Genomic DNA, 11,329 nt, shown 5'->3' with positions numbered 1-11,329 from the left:
CTCATTAGAAAGAACCCTGGATTCAGAACCAGGGTCTGTGCCCTGACTTTGCAGCCCGTTTTCTGGGGAACTCTGGCTCATTCATTCCGCCATCTGGACCTCTGCTTCCACATCTGCCGTGTGATGTTGGATTCTGGGGGCTGTTTTATAAAGGCTGTCATAACACACATCATGCACCTTATAAACTTAAAGAGTCTGTGAGGATGCAAGAGGGCACACCACTGGACCTGTTTTCTGTTGCTGCTTGGTTACCTCAAGCAGCAGCCTGAAGTGATGCCAATTTACTATCTCATAACTCTTCAGTTAGAAGTTGGACACAGGTCTCATAGAGCTAAATCGCAGTGTCCACAGGGCTGTGTCCTTACACAGGAGAAGAATCCATTTCCGTACTCATTCAGGTTGTCAGCAGAATCAAGTTCCTTGTGGTTACAGCTTCCTGCTTCCTTGATGGCTGTCAGCCAGGGCTGTACTTGGCTCCTCGGTGCCTCTCTTCTTGGTCTTTGCATATAGGTTTTTCCTGAATCTCAGAGCCAAGACACTTGGCATCTCTCTGACTTCTGCCAGGTCTTTTTTTCCTTTCTCTTCCTTCCTTCTTTCCCTGCTTCCTCCTCCTTCTTTTTCTCCCTCTTTCCTTTTTTTCTTTTATTTTCCTTTCTCTTCCATTCCCTCCATCCTTCCTTCCCTCGTCCCCCTTCCTCCCTTTCTCTCTCCAGCTCTGATGACACATAACACTGTGTAGGTGTAAGGCGTATGACTGTAATGACTTGACACACATATATGTTGTAACCTCAATAAGGTTAGTCAACACATTCGTCACCTCCAATAGTTACTATTTTGTGTGTGGTGATAATACTTCAGATCCACTCTTTTATTGATGTTCAAGCATATAATACAGTTTTTTGGGTTTTTTTTTTTTTTTTTTTTTTTTGCCTTTTGTGTGTCTTTTTTGGAAAAACATATTTTCAGTTCCTGTGTCCATTCTTAATAGGATTGTTTGGGGTTTTTTTTGCTATTGAAGGGTATGATGCTGTATATTTCTTATTTCTTTCACTGACTCTCTTCTTTTTTAATGTTTATTTTTATTTATTTATTTGGTTGCACCAGCTCTTCGTTGTGGCTCATAGGATCTTCGACCTTTGTTGTGACATGTGGGATTTTTTTTTTCTTCTTTTTTTTTTAGTTATGACGTGTGAACTCAGTTACAGACTGTGAGATCTAGTTCCCTGACCAGGGATGGAACTGGGGCCCCCTGAATTGGGAGTGCAGAGTCCCAGCCATGGAACCACCATGCGAGTCCCCACTGAGTCTCTTCTGATTCTCTGTTTTTTAAAGACTTATGTGATTAGATTGGGTCCATTCAAGTAATCCAAAGTAACCACCCTATTTAAGATCTATAACCTTAATTCTATCAGGGGGTGTCCTCAGGGATACCCACCCGCTGCCAACCCTAGGCAGAGTCCATAGTCCTGATCTCATTCTTCCGGGAAATGCCCTTGGTTGGACCATAAAGACATCATGTGACTTGGGTCAGACTTGCAGGGCAGGCCTGAGGTTAAGGGGCATTCAGGGTCTCTAGCAGATATTCTCACAAAGCGGAAGCTTTTTAATGAAAATGACTGAGCGCTCACTGTTTGCAGATGTGAAGCTAATTAATCCTCACCAGAACCCTGAAAGAGCGGGGCTTTTATTGTCCCCATTGTACAGAGGAAGAGACCAAGGAGAGCTGACTTGTGCAAGGTAACTTAAAGGCTGTCAAGGTCACAGGACTCCCAAGGAGGTGGGTGGAAGCGAAACCACAGGGAGGGCTGTCAGATGGAGGTGCCTTTTCCAGTTACCAAGTCACTGCCCTCCCACATCGTCCTTGACAGAATGTACTGCTATGGCTAGCACGGCAGGCTACCCGCTCTTCTGCATCTGCTTCCTGTGTGTGTAATTAATCTTGGAGCGTCTTCCCATGTCAGTACAGAGAGATGGTCTTTGTGCTCATCATCCACTCCAGTATTTTTTATGGGTGGAATGACTAGAAACAATCCAAATGCCCTTGGAAGGGCAAATACAAATAAAAACATTTCTTCCTGGCACCAAAAAAGGAAAGAGACATCCCTTTCTCTTAGAGCATTTACTTTAGAAAACTTGCAAATTTTTTCTCGGATCCTTTTCCCTTGTATATGAGTCTTTTTAAAAAGCTGAATAAGCCTCTTGTCAGTTTTTCCATCCAGGAATGTTTTTCTCAAGGATGGAGGAACCCTCTGTTTGCAACGTAAATATCAGGAAGCCACGCCCCCTTCACCCATACTCCGGGCCAGGTGAGGAGCTTAACCTCAAGGTTTGGCTCCAAGTTGCAATGCCACCTCCATAGAAAGGTATGGATTCTTCTTTCCTGTGGACGAGGACAATTAGCTAACAGACAGCCACCCCACAGGCCAGCCGAGTTTGGGATGACCAACCGTACCATCTAGTTCTCTTTCTTGAGGACAAGTTGTCATTTGAGGACCTGGATATAATGTTAACAGGTTGTGTCTGCTGGGCTTTATAAAAGGGTGGAGTTTCTTTCCACCTCTGCGGTCTCTTTAGCAGACTGTCCGTGATGTGTACCACAATCACACTGAACATATATTCAATAATCAGTTTTCTATGTTTTCTGCTTTTGTGGGAGGTTTTTGGATTTGGTGGGAGATTTTTAAAATGTTTTCTCCAACACCTTCAAATGCCTCTCTACAGAGGGCTGGCTGAAACAAATCTGGCAGCTCCACACAGCGGAGTACTATGCAGTCATGACAAAGAATGAGAAGACTACATTTTCACTGTTGCGCGAAAATGCAAAGTACACAGTGATTTACTACTCTTTGTGTAAAAAGACTCTATATTTGAAATTGTTTACATTTGCATAATCTCTGGAAGAATAAACAAGGAAGTAATAAAAGTGCTCATGTACGTGTTAAGAGGAACTGGACAGAGTGGGAAGTAGAGAGGGACGGAATTTCTTTTTTGCTGAATATCATTTTATATTTTATGATTTTTGAAATATGTGACTTTATATTATCTATTCAAAATAAAAAGGAGGGGTGGTGGTAAGCAAACAAAACAAACCTGTGAAGAAAAGAAGTCCCAGGATCAGACCTTCTCTCAGCCCTTGATTCTGTTTGTTTCTGAGCTCAGCCTTCACTTTAGCACCAACTGAAAGCTGATTATATTGAAACATTTTTTTGGCATTCATGTTGGACTTTCTCTGGAAGAATGACCTTAGTGTAAAAACAAGGAATATCTTTGTTTATTTATTTTTTTTTAAAAGATAAAGCCCCAAAACTATCAGGTAGCTAACACACTCCTCCCCATTCTTCTCCTCCCTCCAGTTCAGAGGACTGCCTCCCAGTTCAGAGCCAGCCAGTGAATGGGGTGGGGGAACTCATGTTCAGAGTCTTGCTGTGGCCCCTCCACCCCAAACCTCTCCTTCTGCCTCTTAGGAGGTCATTTACTCTCCAAGGAGTGAGCCTTCCTGGGTCAGCAGGAGTAACAAGAAGGGGTAGGTGAGGTACAACGTTCCTCCATACTGGGACACCAAGATGCCTGAGAGAGAGTCCACCGTTAGCCATCTGTCTTCTAGAAGCTTCTCTGTGAGAACAGGGGTGGAAAGGATATGGAGAAGGGAACATCTCTTAACCCTTCTAGCCACTTCTAGGCTTTGTTGATTGTCACTCCTGTTATTACTCTTGGTCATCAGATCAGGACATTCTAGGTGCTTCTCCCTTTTATCCCTGTGCCAAACCTATGACATAGGTGCTAATAATTCCATTTTGTGGAAGAGGAAACAGAGGCACATAGCAATAAAGTGACTTCCCTAAGGTCACATGGCTTATAACAGGCGGCTCACCCTCCCAGCTGTTCCCCTTCTAACACCATCCAGCTGGGTGCTGCAGAACCGTTGTCGACGTGAAAAATATTCACAATCTAAAAGTTAAAGAGTTATGTTTTATTCAGCGGGAATTTTTAGGACGTCAAGCCTGGGAGGCAGCATCTCAAGTAATCCTGAGAGAACTGCTCTCGGTTAGAGGTTAGGGGAGAAGCTAGGATATAGGAGTTTGGCCACAAAGGGCAGGTAGTGGAAACATCAATAGATTACTGTTATGAAAGAAAACCAGAAACTGCAAGCTAAGCAATTCAGCGCTTTTCTATGTATTTAGCATGAGTCTGGGCTCACTGAAATCATCCCTCTGACATGCACCTCAGCTATCTGGGGCCAGTATCCTGTGCTTTCATATCCTGAGTTTCCTCAGGGCTCACTGGCTCATGTTGGACACCTGCAATTGCTGGTGGTTGTGATATCCTTTACTTATTGATATGGCAGAAAACAGTTCATTTCTCACAGTCATCTCTCAAGAGCTAAATGAGATCTGAGAAGCTAGAACGGCAGGCGCTGTGACAGAGTTGGGGTGGGCTGTGCTTTGCATTTCCGTGTCCCCTGGGAGGCCCATACCATTCCCCACCTTTCCTGAGAGGAGTTTGTGTTGTACACAAAAGTACTCAGGCTCTGCCTCCCTGCTGTCTACCACTGGCTCTGTGACCTTGGGCACACACCTTGCCTCGAGGTGTCCCAGTTTTCAGGAGTTAGTAATGAGGGCGGGGCCTTATGATGGATCACGTCCCTTCAGCTGGTTTAGGCGGAGCACTGCAGGCTGCAGAAGTCAGCGGATGAGAAGAGCCTCAACACGTTGACCAGCGGGAACATGACAACCGCTCCCAGGAGCGAGCCCAGCTGCACCGCCGCCCCGCACCACAGGAGGGCGCTGCGGCTGTGGTCGCGCAGAATCACACCCAGCATCACCTTGACGTAGCTCAGACAGCCAGTGAACAGCACCCAAGAAACCACCTGCAGAGACACGTTGGGAGAGATGCTGAGTGAAGGTGACTTTGGGGTGAGCCCCAGGGGCAAAGGGCACTTCTAGGGTGACCTAACATGGCTAAGAGAACCCCATGGAATAGCCTCTAAGTGCAAGGAGAGCTAATGGGGCCCCCTGAGTTGACCTCCCCAAGGATAAAGGAGAACCCAATGGCTTTCTGTCCCCCATGATCAAGTCAGGACTTCCCTGGTAGCTCAGCTGGTAAAGAATCCACCTACAATGCAAGAGAATCCAGTTCAATTCCTGGGTAGGGAGATCCCTTAGAGAAGGGATAGGCTACCCACTCCAGTATACTTGGGCTTCCCTGGTGGGTCAGACAGTAAAAGAATCCACCTGCAATGGGAGAGGCCTGGGTTTGAGCTCTGGGTTGGGAAGATCCCCTGGAGGAGGGCATGGCAACCCAAAGTTGCCTGAAGAATCCCCATGGACAGGGGAGCCTGGTGGGCTACAGTCCATGGAGTCACAAAGAGTCAGACACAGCTGAGCGACTAAGCACAGCACAGCATGATCAAGTCAGGGGCAACTGGGAGAAGGCTACTACTGCCATACACATAGTGGAGAGTGTGGCATTCATGGGAGAGTCTGCACTGTCACCTTGGACCAGCCAACTAACCTTCCGAAGCCTCTATTCCCCAATGAGAGCATCCCTCCTCCTCCCCACACCCACCTTGGGCTTCCTGAGCAAGTAACCACAAAGCACTTGGTCAGTAGAAGGAGCTGTACTCTGGGTCTCCTAGGCCTTGGCTAGGTAGGGGTTGGGGGTGGATAGCGCCACAGTCCAGACACTCACAATGAGGACTTCTCCGCCCCAGTGGCCCTGCATGAAGGGGCAGGGGCTCATCACAGCCATGGCCATGTTGTAGGCTCCGAAGCTGGTCCCGAGCACTGCGAGGACTCCCAGGAATGGCAGAGACCTAGGACAGAGTTGGGGGGGTGGGGCATGATTGGAGGACTGAGAAGCCTGAACATTTGCCCCTACTCCCCCACCTGGCTCAAGCTCCAGGGGGCCACATGGAGTGGTCAGCTTCTCCAGGTTTAGAGGTTAGACCCATGTGGAAACTTCCAGGCTACCCAGTTCAAGTGCATCAGTGAGGTTCCTGAGATCAAGACTGGCACCAGTCATCCTGAGTATTAGCAGCAGAGCCCAGCATCCCAGCGGAAGAAACAGAACAGATTCTGGGGCTACACAAGCCTGGTTCAAATCCCGGTTCCTTCTGCAAGACTGGGCCCTAAGCCTCAGTTTCTTCACCTGTGAGATGAGTCTTATGTGGCTGGGAGAATGCAGGGGAGCAGAGTGTGTAGGGGCTGGCCCTGGTTGTGGGCCCACCTGGTAGCAACTGTTGCTATTTCCTCCTGCAATACCTCGCACCCACTCTAGGAAGTTGGGCAGATGAGTGGGAGGCTTGGATCATGGCACCGTGACTGTAGGGTGTGCTGTGCAGCCTCAGGTGACCCTTCCTCCCTCCACCCTCAGCTCCCTGGTCCACAATGTGAGATTTGCATGATCCATGGGCCCTGGTAGCCAGCTCAGAGGCACCGGTGACCTTCTGCGTAGCCCTCGGTCTGACCACTGAGGACACCATCCTTCATTTGAGGCCTTTTCCCCGGGATCTCCCCATCCACGCTGACATGTTAGAGTGGAGGGCTGCCTACCTTTAAGGACACTTTCTGTCTCAGGATTCTTGGATTCTGGGACTCTCAGATTCTATATTTCTAACATTCTGGGCATCTCAGAGTCCACAGATCTGCAGCCTCTGGTCTGTTCCCTCAGAGATCTCCAGCTTCGCTCCACAATTTTCAAACCCAAGGGAGAAAACTCAGCTTTCTGGCAAATTGACATCTGTCCAGCTCTCCCATCCTCATGATCCCTCCTTCCCTGGCAGGGGGTGGGGGTGGGGTGGGCAGGACTAGGGGAGGTGGGGATGGCAGGTGGGGATGGGCAGAGCTGAGAGGCAGTAAGGACAGGCAGGGCAGAGGAGAAGGTGGGAGGCAGGGGGGACCTAAAATTTCATGACCCCAAGGTGGGTGTTTCTCCTGTAGGGGTCTGAAGCCCCTGCATCAGAATCACTTAGGTTGCTTATTAAAATTTGGAACCCCAGGCCTCGATCTAGGCTGACTCAGTTTCTGTTTTATCAATTTGCCCAGCCATTCTTCTAGAATTACAGCTGTAAGAGGGCCAGCGTGGGCCGGAGGCAGGAGGGCAGGACTCAAATCCTGGGAATTAGACCGAGCAAACGCTTTCTCCGAGCCTCAGGGTTTCCATTTGTAAATAGGAGCCTCGCTTCCTGCCTGCTTATTCCTCCTCATGGGCCAGTGGTGGTGAATGTAGACCTGACATGTGCCAGGCACTCACTGCTCTAAAAGCTTTACAAAATTAGCCCCCAGCAACCTAAGAAGAGCTATTATTCTCCCCATTTTCCAGATTAGACTCCTGAGGCCCAGAGAGGTGTCCAGTATCACAGAGCTAGCAAGTGGCAGAGCCGGGACTTGAACCCAGGCAGTTGAGCCCCAGACACCGTGTTCTTAACTATCCCACCTCCAGCCTGATAGGTAGGCGTGGTGGATTCTGGGGTCTGACACGAAGTGCACCCCCAACCCGAGCTCTCCAGAGCCAGGTGAGGGCAGACCTGTTAGGCAGAAAAATGGAGAGGAAGCAGGTGAGAGGGCTGGCCATGGAGCTGAGGGTGGCAGACAGGTGGTAGGCCACAGGCCCGTAGGACAGGCAGGAGTAGGTCTGCACCGAGGGCAGCACGCCGTTGGTGAGCGCGTTCACAAAGGCCACCAGGACGTAGATGAATGTCAGGTGGGCCAGGCGCTGGGGGGCCGTCTTCTCCTCCAGGGGGTCCTGGGCCTTGCCGCTCTCCTCTGGGGGACCCAGGTCCTTCCCTTCCTGTGGCCGGATGGAGTTGAGGGTGACCTGAGAGGTGAGGAGGTCTTCTATGGAGGCTTCCCAGCGCTTGGGTTGACGCTGGAGGAAAAAGAAGGAGATGAAGCAGCAGGCCATCATGAAGGAGAGCAGAAGGAAGAAGACCAAGGGCGAGAAGTTGGCGGGCAGGTAACGGCTTTCCAGGTGGATCACGGAGGGTGCTGTCCCAGCGAGTTTAGACACCAAAGTGCTGCTAGCTCCCTGGGAAAGACAAAACAAGGGCCAGTCAGATCCCTGGGTGATTTTTTTTTTTTTTTTTTAACAAACTGAAGGTTTGTGGCAACCCTATGTTGAGCAAGTCTATTCATATTTTTTCCAACAGCATTTGCTCACTTCCTGCCTCTGGGTCACATTTTGGTAATTCTTGAATTATTTCAAACCCTCCACTAGCAAAAAAATTATGACTCACTGAAGGCTCAGATGATAGTTGACTTTCTTTTTTTTTTTTTTTGGCTGCCCCACACAGCTTGTGGGCTCTTCATTGCCTAACCAGGGATTGAACCTAGATCCCCTAAAGTGGAAGCTGAGTTGTAAGCTCTGGATCACAAGGAAATTCCTAGATAGTCAGCACTTTTTATTAATAAAATATTTTAAAATTATGCTATGGACATTGTTTTTTTAGACACAGTGCTATTATACACTCAATAGACGACATATAGCGTAAACATAACTTTTATAGGTACACAAAAAGTTTGTGTGACTTTTTCATTGAGATATTTGCTTTATCATGGTGGTCTGGAACCAAATCTGCAATTGTCTCCGAGGTCTGTGTGTATAGAAGAAATACTAGGCATTATCATTATTATGTAAGTGATGGATAATATACGCACAGCTACTATGGCGAGGATAATACATGCTCACACTGACTCGCTCGCTGGGCAGCAGCACTGGATCTGTATCAGCTTGTGTGTGTCCTCTGACAGCGCCAGTGCATCCCCACTTTACGGAGCGCGGAGGTGTCAGGACAGAAGCTACAGCTCCGCCCACTCAGTGCCCTCCAGGGCTGGCAACCGAAAATATGCATATTCAGAGATGGGGCTGGCTTGAGACAGAAGAACAGCCCCACCCAAAGGCGCCCTGTGGTGACTGTTTTCAAGAGATATCATGCATCTAGATTTATGCGAAATTTCAAAACATTTGAATGTTATTAACTAATTCAAACTCTCAAAAAAAAAAAAAGCTTGCCTGTTACGGTGGCCCAGGCCGCTGGTTTGCAACCATTGCTGCACTGCTGCGGTTTGGATAATATCAGACACATATATTGTCCCACATCCAGTGAGAAAGTTTGATGCTGTAAACACATGGGGTAACGTCTAAACGTTAATCCACGTTTAAAGTCTGTGGTTCTCAAGCTTGGTTGTACATTAGTGGCACCTGGGGAATTTTCAATAAAGACACGTTCACAATCCCTTATCTGCAACTCTAAAATCTGAAAGGCTCTGAAAGTCAGAATGTTTTCGTGACTTGGTTGACAGCAACATTTGAACTGGATATGAAGCTGTTTATAGCCCTCATCTGCCTATGGGGCATGAATGCCCTGGGCTGTGGGCTGTGGGGATCGCTGTGCCCCTTGCTGTGTCACAGGCCCTGTCTTAGACGTGGGGTAAGTGTGTTCTACGATCTGAAACTCCAGATTTCAAAATACACCTGACCGCAAGGATTTCAGAGGAACCCCACCCTAGATATGTGTGTGTCTCAGCAGTGCCCCCAGGTGATCGAAAGTGCTGTCGGGTCAAGAATACAGGTCCACCCAACATCTAGGGAACACCTTGGTAAGATCTTGCTTGTGACCAAGGACAGAGCTGCAACGACCCTGAGAGATGGCAGGTACCTGTGGGCTGTCCACGTTCCTGGTGGTGTCAGGGCTCAGGGTGGTGGCCGATATCTCCGTGACGTTGACGCAGGTGGTGAGACCCGAGCCCTGGGCAAGAGCCACCAGTGCGGGCAGGAGGCCGCTGAGTCCTTCGCCCACAAAGAAGGTGGTGAGGTAGTAGGTGGGCAGCCTGCTCATGAAGGGCAGGAAGGTGACAGAGGAGGTGCAGTCCACCAGGGCCAGGAAGAAGGTGAGGACCAGGAAGGCAATGCTGTGCTGGCTGCCCAGCACCCAGGAAGTGACGTTCCAGAGGAAGGCGAAGAGGATGCAGGCGATGGTGCCCACCCCCAGCACGGCGAAGACAACGGCCACCTCGGAGAGGCAGCCGGGCCGGAAGTGATGGAGCAGGGTGACCAGCAGGGGGCCGATGTTGGCCAGCTGGATGATCACTGTGAGGTAGGAGGGCAGATACCAGCCCTCCGGTAGCTCTGTCACCAGCAGGGGCAGCTCCACCCAAAGCCCGTTGATGGCCACCCAGGAGCCCATCCCGAACGTGCAGACCAGCAGGTGTATCAGGAAGGCCATGGTGTCGTCCGCCCTGGGCTGGAGGCAGCTCCCTCTGCAGATCAGCCTGCAATGTGTCTGATAGAGAAGAATATCAGGTGAGCAATGTCAGGTGCATCATATAGCAAAAGACTGTGCTTCTGGGCCCAGGGTTTTCTCTTATTATTCCCCTCTCCATGAACACGTTGGCTTTTTATTAGCAGAAAACACAGACAAATCCCTTTATAACTAACCTTTCAGCAGGGAAAGATTTCCTAATCATGACTCCTAAATCCAGAGTCCACAAAAGAAAAATTTGATACTGAAGGAGGAAACAGACAGAACAGGCTCCATCTTGGGCCTGACTGTGGACTTTGAGCTATATGCCCAGTATCTATGGAAATGACATACCAACTGGAAAACCAGACCCCCCCCCCCAGATGGAAGAGCCTCAGGGCTCGTACCTAGACTCTCCCTCACCTAAAAGAATACCCTAATTGTGTAATCGAATAGAATCATAAATTCTATTATGCTTACTGGGGTATGATCACAGGCCTATTGATAACTGTCCACTGTTAACTACCTAGGCCTAAGGCATATGAATCACGGGTTAACTTTGATTGTATCTTTCTTTTCCTTTGTTCAGACTAGTTTCAGGGAATTTGGGGAGGTGGGTTTGGGCACGTACACTTAGGGTACATAAGGTTTTCACAAAAACTGATCGGGGTCCTTGGCTAAGAGGAGACTCTGCCTTGGGCCCGCTGGTGTAATAAACTGCACTCCACTATCTGCATTGTTTTTCTGAGTGAGTTTGTTTCCTGGAACGCGTGGCTACAATAATACATTCTACTGCATAAATATTAGAACACACAAAAGCAAGCAAATAAAACAGCCTCTGCAAAAAATGACAAAAAAATACCAACAAGAAGATCAAAAGACAGATGATATCTGGCGGCGGGGGGGGAAATACTGCAATGTAAAGCACAGACAAAAGGTTCATCTTCCTAATATGTCAAGAGTTTTTGCAGATTAAGAACAAAAAGACCCAACAGAGACGTCGACATAGGATATGAACAGTTCAGAGGGAAAAATACAAGTAAGCCTTAGACCGTCCCCTTCATTCGCCATGGGAAATGTCAATCAACAGTG

General features: G+C 48.6%; 1 protein-coding gene and 1 long non-coding RNA gene across 2 annotated transcripts; one reads left to right on the top strand and one right to left on the bottom strand.

Moving 5' to 3' along the window:
- Positions 1-1,518: 1,518 nt before the first annotated feature.
- On the top strand, positions 1,519-2,917 carry LOC129625041 (uncharacterized). Its single transcript, XR_008701232.1, has 3 exons — positions 1,519-1,737; positions 2,207-2,363; positions 2,722-2,917. It is a non-coding gene; the product is annotated as an uncharacterized LOC129625041 (long non-coding RNA).
- A 1,737-nt stretch (positions 2,918-4,654) lies between these two features.
- SLC52A3 (solute carrier family 52 member 3) lies at positions 4,655-10,222 on the bottom strand. The gene is made up of 4 exons (XM_055543285.1): positions 9,656-10,222; positions 7,526-8,025; positions 5,689-5,812; positions 4,655-4,867 (listed from the first exon to the last, which is right to left on the bottom strand). Exons 1-4 carry the CDS (start codon positions 10,220-10,222, stop codon positions 4,655-4,657), a joined length of 1,404 nt encoding a protein of 467 aa, XP_055399260.1.
- Between the last annotated feature and the right edge of the window lie 1,107 nt (positions 10,223-11,329).

The sequence above is a fragment of the Bubalus kerabau genome, chromosome 13 (assembly GCF_029407905.1).
Source record: "Bubalus kerabau isolate K-KA32 ecotype Philippines breed swamp buffalo chromosome 13, PCC_UOA_SB_1v2, whole genome shotgun sequence".
NCBI classification, from domain to species: domain Eukaryota; kingdom Metazoa; phylum Chordata; class Mammalia; order Artiodactyla; family Bovidae; genus Bubalus; species Bubalus kerabau.
This window is presented reverse-complemented; position numbering and strand designations above follow the sequence as displayed.

Bases quoted from the DNA above. Each gene is read 5' to 3' on its own strand.
- SLC52A3 (XM_055543285.1), bottom strand. From the start codon at position 10,222: ATGGCCTTCCTGATACACCTGCTGGTCTGCACGTTCGGGATGGGCTCC. The intron at 5,813-7,525 runs GTCTGCCCTCAC...ACTCTGTCCTAG, and splicing joins TCCATTTTTCTGCCTAACAG to GTCTCTGCCATTCCTGGGAG. The intron at 4,868-5,688 runs GTGAGTGTCTGG...GTGTCTCTGCAG, and splicing joins GGGGCGGAGAAGTCCTCATT to GTGGTTTCTTGGGTGCTGTT.